Here is an 11,253-nt window from a genome sequence, read left to right on the forward strand (position 1 = left end):
AGTTGTCCATGAGAATCATCTATGGAACAAAAAAAAAAACCGATGCCCTGGACACACTCCAGATGCACTGATTTAGAATACTGGAGGTGGAATGAGGGTCCATTGGAGAGAACAGAGCAAGGGACGTTACATATTATTTTTGAATGTAATACTGTCCATTTAACTTCAAAAACATTTTAGCATCTTAAACATACAAACCAGATAACAATGCAAACTGTGTTTAGTACAGAAGGTTCTAGAACTTTCATTGTTGCAGTGGCTCTTTGCTTTACAGACAATGAAGAGTTTTATAGCTCATTTAAAAACAAAGTTAAGCCGGGCGCGGTGGCGCGCGCCTGTAGTCCCAGCTACTCGGGAGGCTGAGGCAGGAGGATCGCTTGAGCCCAGGAGTTCTGGGCTGTAGTGCGCTATGCTGATGGGGTGTCCGCACTAAGTTCGGCATCAATATGGTGACCTCCCGGGAGCGGGGGACCACCAGGTTGCCTAAGGAGGGGTGAACCGGCCCAGGTCGGAAACGGAGCAGGTTAAAAACAAAGTTAAAACCTACACTTAACTAAAAAAGATCCAAACACATCTCACACCAGTGGAACCCCTCCTTTCCACAGGTAAGAAAGGCAACAGAATGTTGTGTCACTATCACACAAACAAGACAACGTGAAGCTAAGTGAACACCCACTGTAGTGTTCACAGGTCCAGCCTCCCAGCACACATCCCAAGCTACAACCAGTACATATGTATTTTTTAAAATCTCCACAGCTGCACACTGATGATTCCGTTGTGTAGTAGGCAGGGGTATGGCTGAGAAACATTATTTCAGCTTTCAGTCTTTTTTCTCTTTTTTTTTCTTAATTAACATTTGCTGGATACTATGTGACCAATGCATCGTACGACTTAATTTTCTAATCAACCCATGAAGCAGGTATTATTATCCTCATTTTACAAAGGAGAAAAAAAAATGAAGTACAGGAAGATTATAAATCACTTGCTTCTGGACACACAGCTATTGGAGCCAAGATTCAAACCCAGGAAGTCTGAATTCAGAAACCACTATTCTATACTTCCTTTCCTTGAAGGCTATCGGTCAAATTTGCCATTTTTGGTCACCAGTAGGGAAAGAGACTAGACCAGGGATTTTAACCTAGGGTCCCGGGATGACCCAAACCCCTAGAAACAAAATTTAAAACGAATGTGCATACCTGTAGGGAAAAGAGGTAGATACATAATCAGATTTTCAAAAAACAACATATTTTAATGAAAGGGTTTTTTTAAAGATTTTATTTATTTATTTGACAGAGAGATCACAAGTAGGCAGAGAGGCAGGCAGAGAGAGAGGGGGAAGCAGGCTCCCTGCTGAGCAGAGAGCCCGATGTGGGACTCGATCCCAAGACCCTGTGATCATGACCTGAGCCGAAGGCAGAGGCTTAACCCACTGAGCCACCCAGGCACCCCTAATGAAAGTTTTTTTTTTTTTTAAACTCTCATTTCTATTTATAACTCAAAATATTTAGTTGTTACCAAATATAATTAACTGACCTGAAAAGTAAGTATGAATGAGAATGTAAGAAAATTATGTCAGGTACTTTGTACTCAATCTACTAGACAAAAGCTAATCTAATACTAATAGATACTGAGAACTGTTTATTATGTCTTGGGCACTATGCAAAGTATTTTACATGCATGATAGCATTTTACACTAAGAATTTTATGAAGTACCTTCAGATAAGACCACTAAGGCTCAAAAATGTTACAAAACTTGCTCAGGTCACAGAGAGTGAAGCAGCAGATTCAGGACTCAAATCCAAGTGTGTCTGACTCCCAAACCCTACACCATGCTGAACTCTTCATACTTAGCCCTTACTGAATGCTAAATGAGCACCGGCCAGCTTTCATACAATCCTAGATCTTGGATAAATAGGAGGCTACAAAGTTTAAATTACCTCTGAGCAGATATTCTCAAGGAATCTGAAAGCTACAGGGCCTTACTGTATATATTTTTTTGTTTATTTTTAAAGATTTTATTAATTTATTTGAGAGAGACAGAGAACAAGCAGGGGGAGAAGCAGCAGAGCGAGAGGGACAAGTACAATGAGTAGCCCAATGCAGAGATCGATCGATGACCCCAAGATCATGACCTGAGACAAAATCAAGAGTCAGACGCTGAACTGACTGAGCCACCCAGGTGCCGCTACAGGGGCCTTAATATTTAACTCAGCACCTATAACTCTAATAATAAGTAGAGAATACTAAGCACATAGCAAGGTACAGAAGGTACCTGAACTTTCATTGTTACAGTGGCTCTTCCCTATACAGGCAATGAAAAATTCTACAGTTTATTTTTTTAAGATTTTATTTATTTATTTGACAGAGAGCGAACCAGCACGAGCAGGGAAAGCAGGAGAGGGAGAAGCAGGCCCCCTGTTGAGCAAGAAGTCTGATGTGGGGCTCAATCCCAGGACCCCAGAATCATGACCTGAGCCGAAGGCAGACACTTAACTGACTGAGCCACCCAGGTGACCCTCTACAGTCTATTTAAAAACAAAATTTAAAACTACTTTTAAAATCATTTAAAACTACCACACTTCACTTAAAAAATGAGAGTTATAGTACAAATCCCCAGTGGCATGGTTTACTAGATAGAGCATGAGCTCTGTAATAGATGGAACTTGCATTCAAATCCTGGTCTGTCACTCATTAGAACTTAGGTAAGTAATTTCCAAGGTTCTCTTTCAGTTAGTGCTTTTTTTTTTTTTAAACACTGGACTCAAATGCTTCTGCATATGGTATAAGAGTATGGATGCTAATAATCAGATAGTGGATTCAAAGCCTGGTTTTGCCATGTATAGCGTATAACCTTGGTTAACCTACTTAACCTCTCTCTCTATGCCCATTTCCTTGTCTGTAAAATTGGGCTAATAACAGTACCTACACCTCACATGGTTTTGTGAAGATTAAATAATATACATAAAGTACTTAGAAGAGTGCCAGGAATACAGTAAGCACTATGTAAGCGCTAGCTGATGCTACAATCATGTTCTCCTGGTTGTGGGACTATAAGAGAATATATGGACAGCATCGAACACAGCGCCTGCTGCCCAGAAAGTACAAAGGTTGTGGCTCTAATGGATGTCTTCCTTTGCTTTTTGATGAGTCACTGAAAAACTTCAAAAGCCAGTAAAGAGGTATAAGATAAGGTCAAATGCATCCCATAAACAACAGAGAAAAGCTTCAAAATCATGGTTTGGGCAAAAAAGAATACTGATGTTAAATTAAAGATTTCAACGGCTTTACCTTAAAAGCTTTTAAGCTAAGAAAAGAGGCTAACAGGCAAAAGTCAAAATGCCAAAACGGAATATCTGAACAGAGAAAGACATTATTATTAACATGATGATAATATACACAGACTTCTAGGGCTCTAGTTACAATTTGATTGGAAACCTATGATATTTTTCTTGAGAATAAGAAAACAGGGGATATTTGAACTTTTATTAAGGAGCAAAACACTGGATAAGCTTCATTAGGTAAGTGAAATATTACTTACACTTTTAAAGGAAGCTGCAAATTCAGCGACACCTGGTACTGAAAAGAAAAAACACATTATTTATTCAATATACATTTTAGTGCCCCAGACATAGAGGAGCCAAATAATAAGAAGAAAACAGACTTGTCTTCAAGGGGCTCATAGTCTGGAAGAGGAGAAAGAATAACTCAGTAACTATAATACTGGTTAAGTGCTCCAAGAAAAATACCAGGCACAATGGCAAAGGAGGGACGGGTGGAGAATCTATATCAGATTGAGGGGGCAGGAAAAGTTTCCTAGAGAAAATGCCTCAACCGAACTTTCAAGGACAGGAGTCAGCTGAATGAGAGAATGGGGAGATACACCATCTCTTATCCGAAAATTTAAATTTCTTTTTTAGGTATTCTGTCTTGTCAGGGATTGTTAATTAGGTAATTGTTTATTTAAATGCCTCAAGGGAAGACTCACATTGGAAAACATAAAGATAAAAAGCAGATATTCAGGGGCCCCTGGGTGACTCAGTCGGTCAAGCGGCTGCCTTTGGCTCAGGTCATGATTCCTTGGTCCTGGGACCAAACCCCGCATCGGGCTTCCTGCTCAGTGGGGAGCCTTCTTATCCTTCTCCCTCTGTCTGCCACTCTGCCTACTTGTGTTCTATCTCTCTGTCAAGTTTAAAAAAAAAAAAAAAAAGGGCATGGGGCGCGTGGGTGGCTCAGTGGGTTAAGCCTCTGCCCTTGGCTCAGGTCATGGTCTCGGGGTCCTGGGAACGAGCCCCACATAGGGCTCTCTGCTCAGCAGGGAGCCTGCTTCCCCCTTTCTCTCTGCCTACTTGTGATCTCTCTCTGTCAAAAAAAAAAAAAAGGCAGATATTTAAAAACAAAATACTGTTCAACCTCACTAATAAAGAAATATGAATTAAAAAATAATAAAAATCAGTAACATCCAGGGGCACCTGGTGACTCAGTCAGTTGAGCTTCTGACTCTTGGTTTTGGCTCAGATCATGATCTAAGAGTCATGAGACTGAGCGCACCCTCTCACCCCCACCCCCTCCCATCAGCCTCTGTGCTCAGCATGCAGTCTTTCTGAGATTCCCTCTCTCCCCTTCCCTCTGCCCCTCCCTGCCCTCTAAAATAAATAAATAAATCTTTTAAAAAAATTTTTTGGTAACATCCAATATTGGCTTGTATGTGGGTAAATGGGCACTCTCACACACAGCCATCCTCTTCCTTACGCACAAAGATACATATTGATTTGTTTGTAATATCAAACAGTGGATCTAAGGTATCCAAATAGGGTAGGAATATATAAACTACAGTTTCTCTATTATAATAAAATACTTTAGGAAAATGAAGTAGATTTACACCTAACATAGAAAGAGCCATTAATAAATTACTAGGTAGAATGAGTTAAGCCACATTAGCTTAACCATGTACATATGACCCCATCATTATACCAAAAAAAAAAAAAAATCCAAACAAACCCAAAAAGCCCTGCTGTATACTTTAAAAATACATATTTGGGGGTGCCTGGGTGGCTCAGTGGGTTGGAGCCTCTGTCTTCAGCTCAGGTCATGATCCCAGGGTCCTGGGATCGAGTCCCGCATCGGGCTCTCTGCTCCACGGAGATCCTTCTTCCTCCTCTCTCTCTGCCTGCCTCTCTGCCTACTTGTGATCTCTGTCTGTCAAATAAATAAATAAAATCTTTAAAAAATAATAATAATAAATAAATAATATTTGTTTACCTATATAATCATAGAAAAGGCCAAAAGGATTTGTACCAAACTATTAATTGTGAGTTTACAAGAGTGAGTGAAGGAGGTGAGGAACTACTACTTTGTGTATCTCTGTACTGTCTGAACTTATTACATAATGATTCAATTTTTTTAAGGCTATCATTTCCTGAGTCACACTGTGTCCTGAAAAAGTTAAACTACCAGACAGCTATTCTTAACATTAGACCACAGAATTCAGTTTCTTCCCTGTGAAGTAAAATCAAAATTTTAACCATTACAGTTAAATGATAACCAAAACTCTCTCAAAGTAGCATTGGGTTCTGCTGTATTGATTCTGATATCAAGAAACCAAAAACTTACACTGTTCTGGCCAAAGGTCTGGTGAGGCACGGTCAAGTTTTTCAAAACTTAGCAAAGATGCTTCCAGATCTGTCCCTAGAACAAAACACCAAGAAGAGCCAAGAAGACACAAAACATGTTAATTTATATCTTACAGCATTTTAGTCTCAAAGAACACAACAAATTGGAACATTCATTTGGAAGTCTTTTTTTTAGAAAGGTTTTATTTATTTATTTGACAGAGAGATGGAGAGTGCAAGCAGGGTGAGGGACAGGGGGAGAAGCCGACTCTGGGATCATGACCCGAGCTGAAGGCAGATGCTTAACTGACTGAACCACCCAGGTGCTTCAGAAATCTGATTTATATAACCACTGATACTCCTGGGGCATAATATTATACAAATAAATCATTCTCCTTCATCAAACTTCACGTCTCTGATCTCTAAAATGGGAGCAATATTTTAGCGGGGTATTAGGAAAAATAAATCTCAACAAACCCACCTCCATCTTCACTCATACTCTTAGACTTTTCCCAATTAAAACAAACTCCTCTGAAGAGCTCTGGATGTCAATTTCTCTTGCTCTGTCAAAGACATTATCTTGAATCATCTCTCTTGCACAATTTCTAGAATTCCCCTTCTTTGAAAAAAAAAAACTCTTCCATGGTCCCACTACCTCCTTACTCCTCCTTCATTACAAAAGGTCTTGCATTGTCTATCCTGACGTCTCCACTTCCTCACCTCACATTCTCTCCTTAACCTAAGACAATCAGGCTTCTGCTCCCCTATACATGGAGAGTGCTGTGGTCAAGGTCATCTGTGACCTATGTTGCTAAACCCAGTGGTCACTTCTCTGTTGTCTGTGACTTCTTTGCAGCATTTACACACTGACCACTCTCCTTGAAAAACTCCACTTCTAGGGCACCTGGGTGGCTCAGTCAGTTAAGTGTCTGACTCTTGGTTTCGGCTCAGGTCATGATCTTAGGGTTGTGAGATCAAGCCCTGCATTAGGCTCCACACTCAGCAAGGAGTCTGCTTGAGATTTTCCCACTTTCCCTCTCCCTCTGTTCCCCCTCACCCTCATCTCACATGCCCTCTCTCTCTATCTCAAATAAATAAATAGATCTTAAAAACGTAAGAGAGAGAAAAGAAAAACTCCACTTCCAGCTTCTGTAAAATTGGTTTTTCTCCTACCTCACCAACTCCTTCCTTACTTTTCTCCACTCAGGTCCCACCCCAGTCTGGTTTCACTCTCCACCTAAAGCCTCCAAAGAGATTTCATCTAGCCCCATAGCTTTTACCATCATTTATATGTCAATAACTCCACATTTTTTTTCCAGTCCCAATCTTTCCCAGGACTTCAGAAGTATAGCTAAGAGGCTACTTAACAAACTTCTCCGCCAGAGCTCTGATAACTCTAGACATCCTTCTCCATTTACATGTGTGAAAATCTTTCTGGGTCCAATAATTACGTTCAAATCCACCTTCATCTCAAGAAATAGTACCACCGGGGCGCCTGGGTGGCTCAGTGGGTTAAGCCTCTGCCTTCAGCTCAGGTCATGATTTCGGGGTCCTGAGATCGAGCCCCGCATCGGGCTCTCTGCTCAGCGGGGAGCCTGCTTCCCCCTCTCTCTCTGCCTGCCTCTCTGCCTGCTTGTGATCTCTGTTTGTCAAATGAATAAATAAAATCTTAAAAAAAAAAATAGTACCACCATGAACCCCAGTTCTCAGATCAAAACCTAGAAATCACCCATCCTTCATGCCTCCCTTTCCTTCAACCTTCCATTACAATCCATTAGTAAATCCAGTAGTTTCCATCTCCAAAACACACCATGAAACCAAATGAATTAACCAAAGAATCATCACTTCTCTCGCAGACTACTTCCGAAGCCTCTCAACAGTTCTCCGTTTCTATTCTTACCTCTTCCCCTCTCTACCCAAATCTGTTCTTCACAAAGTAGCCAGAACTGATTTTTTTTTTAATGTCAATCAATTTGTGTCACTCTTCAGAGTAAGGGACTTCTTTCCAGCTAATTTCATGCATGTATATCACCCATGCCCTAAAAAAAAAAAAATCGTATGATCCAGCCCTTACCTAATTCTTTGATACTATTTCTTTGCCACTTTTGCCTCGGCACACAGTAAGTGCTCAAAATTAATAAACAACATTTGTTGAGTACATATTTTGTGCTCAGTATCCTAACGAGTTGCATTATTTAATGATCTAAACAGTGGCTCTTAACATTTTCTAAGTGAGTCACATTTCCAGAAATCTGGGGTGGGGGGAGCAGGTACAGCCTCATTCCCTGGAAAATGTACATACATAAAAAATTTTTCAACATGTATTTTTCTCTAACCTGAATTCTATTTCCTAAATAGTCTAAGGGAATTTCCAGCAACATTCTTATCGGTAAAGAACTCAACCCTAATAAATTGTCTTAACTAAAGCATCCAAAAAGGTAACAAAGAAAAGCTGTGTGTAACACACAAAATTCCGACTTTCAAACTCCTTAGGAATGTTAGTGATGGGAAGCTCAACCATAACAAAAGTGAACCTATGGAGAATAGGATCTGATAACAAACAAGGGTGGTCTTATGATACCACAGTCTGGGGCATAACTCAGACTCTGCTATGAGTGTTACTCTCATACATTAAGTAATTTCAAAGTTTTCCTTTTTAAAGAAATCCCAAGCAGGGCACCTGGATGGTTCAGGTGGTTAAGGGTCTGCCTTCAACTCAGGTCATGACTCCAGGGCCCTGGGATCAAGCCCCACATCCGGCTTTCTGCTCAGCAGAGAGTCTGCTACTCTGTCTCCCTCTGCCCTCCCCCTCTGCTCATGTGCTCTCTCTCTCAAATAAATGAATGAAACTTTTTTTTAAAAAATCAAGTATGCAAACAGAGTGAGTACAGAGATGGCTAGAAGACCAATGGGGGAAAAATGTTTCCAATATTTTTCCTAGGCAAAAAAGTAAAAGAAATAGAGAAGACAGGAAAAAAATCAAATACAAGGAACATAGCTCTAAAACCTATAAAACTTAGGGGCACCTGGGTGGCTCAGTGGGTTAAAGCCTCTGCCTTTGGTTCAGGTCATGATCCCAGGGTCCTGGGATCAAGCCCCACATTGGGCTCTCTGCTCATCCGGGAGCCTACTTCCCTCCCTCTCTCTCTCTGCCTGCCTCTCTGCCTACTTGTGATCTCTCTGTCAAATAAATAAATAAAATCTTAAAAAAAAAAAACAATTCAATAATAAACTAAAATTTTTAATAGCAATTACTTCGACTTCTATCACCTGGCTGATTTTTTTTTAATTCTGGTAAGATATACATAACAAAATTTACCACTTCAACCATTTTTAAGGGTACAATTCAGTGGCATTAAAAACACTCACACTGCTGTGCAATCATCATTACCATCCATCTTCTGAACATTTTCACCATTCCAAACTGAAATTCTCTACTCATTAAATAGTAACTCCCCATTCCCTTAGCCAACTTTTTAAATAATCTTTTTTTTTCTGGCAAGAAAAAATACATTTTAAGACAGCATCCAGGAAGAAGAAGGAATCGCTCCCCCCCCCCTTTTTTTTAAAGATTTATTTATTTGAGAGAGAGAGAGCAGGAGCACAGAGAGAATCCTCAAGCAGACTCCCCACTGAGCATGGAGCCCCAGGTATGGCTCAATCTCAGGACCCTGAGATCATGACCTGAGTTAAAATCAAGAGTTGGCTGCCTGAGCCAAGCAGGCACCCCTGGGAATCTCTTTTGACAATACACCCATAATTTCTTATACGGTATGCACATGTGCTCAAAAAACCCAAGTTAAGCTTGAAACCTGAGGCTAATATATTATTTATGTAAATATTCTAAAAGGTCTGCTGCTTGCCAGACACTGTGCTAAACTCTGGGATCCAACTATTAACAGGACAAGATTTGGAGTTTATAAGCCAGCATGAAAGGGGCAAACAGAATAACTATGCTGACAATGAGGGTATGAGATAGTAAATAATAGTGAAGACAGGCAACTCCAGATACTGTGTGTTCTGGGAAACCTTCTCTGAGAGGTGACATCTAAAATGAGACCTGACATTATCTCAGGATCGTGAGATGGAGTCCTGCGTCAGGCTCAAGCTCAGAGCAGAGTCCGCTTGAGATTCTTTCCTCATCCTTTTTCCTCCCCCTCCTCCCACACACGTTCTCTCTCGCTTCTTTCTTTTTAAAAGGGTAAAAAAAAAGGGGGCGCCTGGGTGGCTCAGTGGGTTAAGCCACTGCCTTCGGCTCAGGTCATGATCTCAGGGTCCTGGGATCGAGTCCGGCATCGGGCTCTCTGCTCAACAGCGAGCCTGCTTCCCTCTCTCTCTCTCTCTGCCTGCCTCTCTGTCTGCTTGTGATCTCTCTCTGTCAAGTAAATAAATAAAATCTTTAAAAAAAAAAAAGGTAAAATAAATAAATAAGAAAGACCTGAAAGTGCAAAAGTATTTACATGATTGATTAATCTTTACCTTTCCCAAAGAACTTAGCCTTTCATATAATGGGAACTCAGTAATAGCTCTCCCGGCCTGAATTTCCTTATTCCTGAAATAAACTTCCAAGATTTTTTTCCAAACACAAAATGTGTTTGAGAAGAAAAAACTACATACCAATGAAATGGACATGGGGATGGTGGCGGTAGAAGCAAAATTTAAATGAGTTCAGAAATGACTGCAAAACCATAACTAAGGCAGAACAGTGCGCAAAAACATGTGGTTATACCAAAACCACTTAACTGCTATCTGAAATGCCCTACATCTTAGACAGCATATAAACAGAAATCATTCACTCACTCACCCTTGGGAAACAACATATATAGTAGAAGCAAGAGTGTATGAGATAAGTATACGACCACACTGAAGTGTTCAATTCCCATCTTCCTCTGGACTCTCATTGGGAGGGGCCATGATAGGGAAACGGTGCCAATCTACCCAGACAGGAGAGTATCAGGTTTTGCTTGCGGCTTAATCCCGGGATGAGGTCAGTCACCAACCCTAGCTAGGATTTGAGAGAATCGTTCCAGATGCTCCAAAAGAAGAAAATCGACCCTTCAATGGGGTGCCTGAGAAGGAGAAAGCTACACTAAGTCACCGCATTTACCCCAGCAGTATCTCCTCCTCGGCCCTGCCTCACCCAAATGGAGCTAAGGCAAGGCCAGGGCGACCCTAGTCCTTTCGCCTGGAATGCGCCCCCACGAGGGTGCCCTCCTTCACCCTCTTGGTACAGAGGGGAAACCGGGCACCTCCAGAGCTTCTGTGAAGAACCGCCGAGCTTGAGGACGAACACGCTGTGGAAAGCAAAGAGTTGGAGCCCAAGAATAAAAGGCGTTAGTGTGCGGGGCAGACAGAGTGGAAGTCCCCGACAGAGCAAAGAAGGAGGTTGCAGCGGAAAGATTCCTAAGCCGGCTCTTACCGTCTGTGGGAGACGCCATCTTCCAACCCATGTCACGTGACGTGGCCAACCGTCGGCGGGAAAGCAAAGATCCATAAGCCACGCCCCCCCAGAAATCCTATCCTCCGCTCGCAGCCCAGTCTTATTTCCCCGCCCTATAGGGCAATCTTTGCCTAGCCCCGCCCCCAGTGCTGGCCACACCCCCTCGCGCAGGTTGATGAGGTGGAGCAACTGCAAAGTTCTTGA

The 11,253-nt window shown here is 41.6% G+C and overlaps 1 protein-coding gene across 6 annotated transcripts in view; it reads right to left on the minus strand.

Annotated features, from left to right (window-relative positions):
* Window positions 1-11,171, minus strand: part of LIN52 (lin-52 DREAM MuvB core complex component) — a 122,101-nt gene extending 110,930 nt beyond the window's left edge. The window contains exons 1-3 of one of the 6 annotated variants that reach the window (XM_046009908.1): window positions 11,029-11,171; window positions 5,611-5,685; window positions 3,539-3,576 (exon numbers count right to left, since the gene is read on the minus strand). In XM_046009908.1, the coding sequence (XP_045865864.1) occupies window positions 3,539-3,576; window positions 5,611-5,685; window positions 11,029-11,059 (144 nt within the window). In that variant the 5' untranslated portion in view covers window positions 11,060-11,171. Of the gene's footprint in view, window positions 1-3,538; window positions 3,577-5,610; window positions 5,686-10,413; window positions 10,646-11,028 lie in introns of those variants that run through there. The other 5 variants (XM_046009903.1, XM_046009906.1, XM_046009904.1 and 2 more) reach the window with 5 other exon arrangements.
* Between the last annotated feature and the right edge of the window lie 82 nt (window positions 11,172-11,253).

The sequence above is a fragment of the Meles meles genome, chromosome 6 (assembly GCF_922984935.1).
Source record: "Meles meles chromosome 6, mMelMel3.1 paternal haplotype, whole genome shotgun sequence".
Lineage (NCBI taxonomy): Eukaryota > Metazoa > Chordata > Mammalia > Carnivora > Mustelidae > Meles > Meles meles.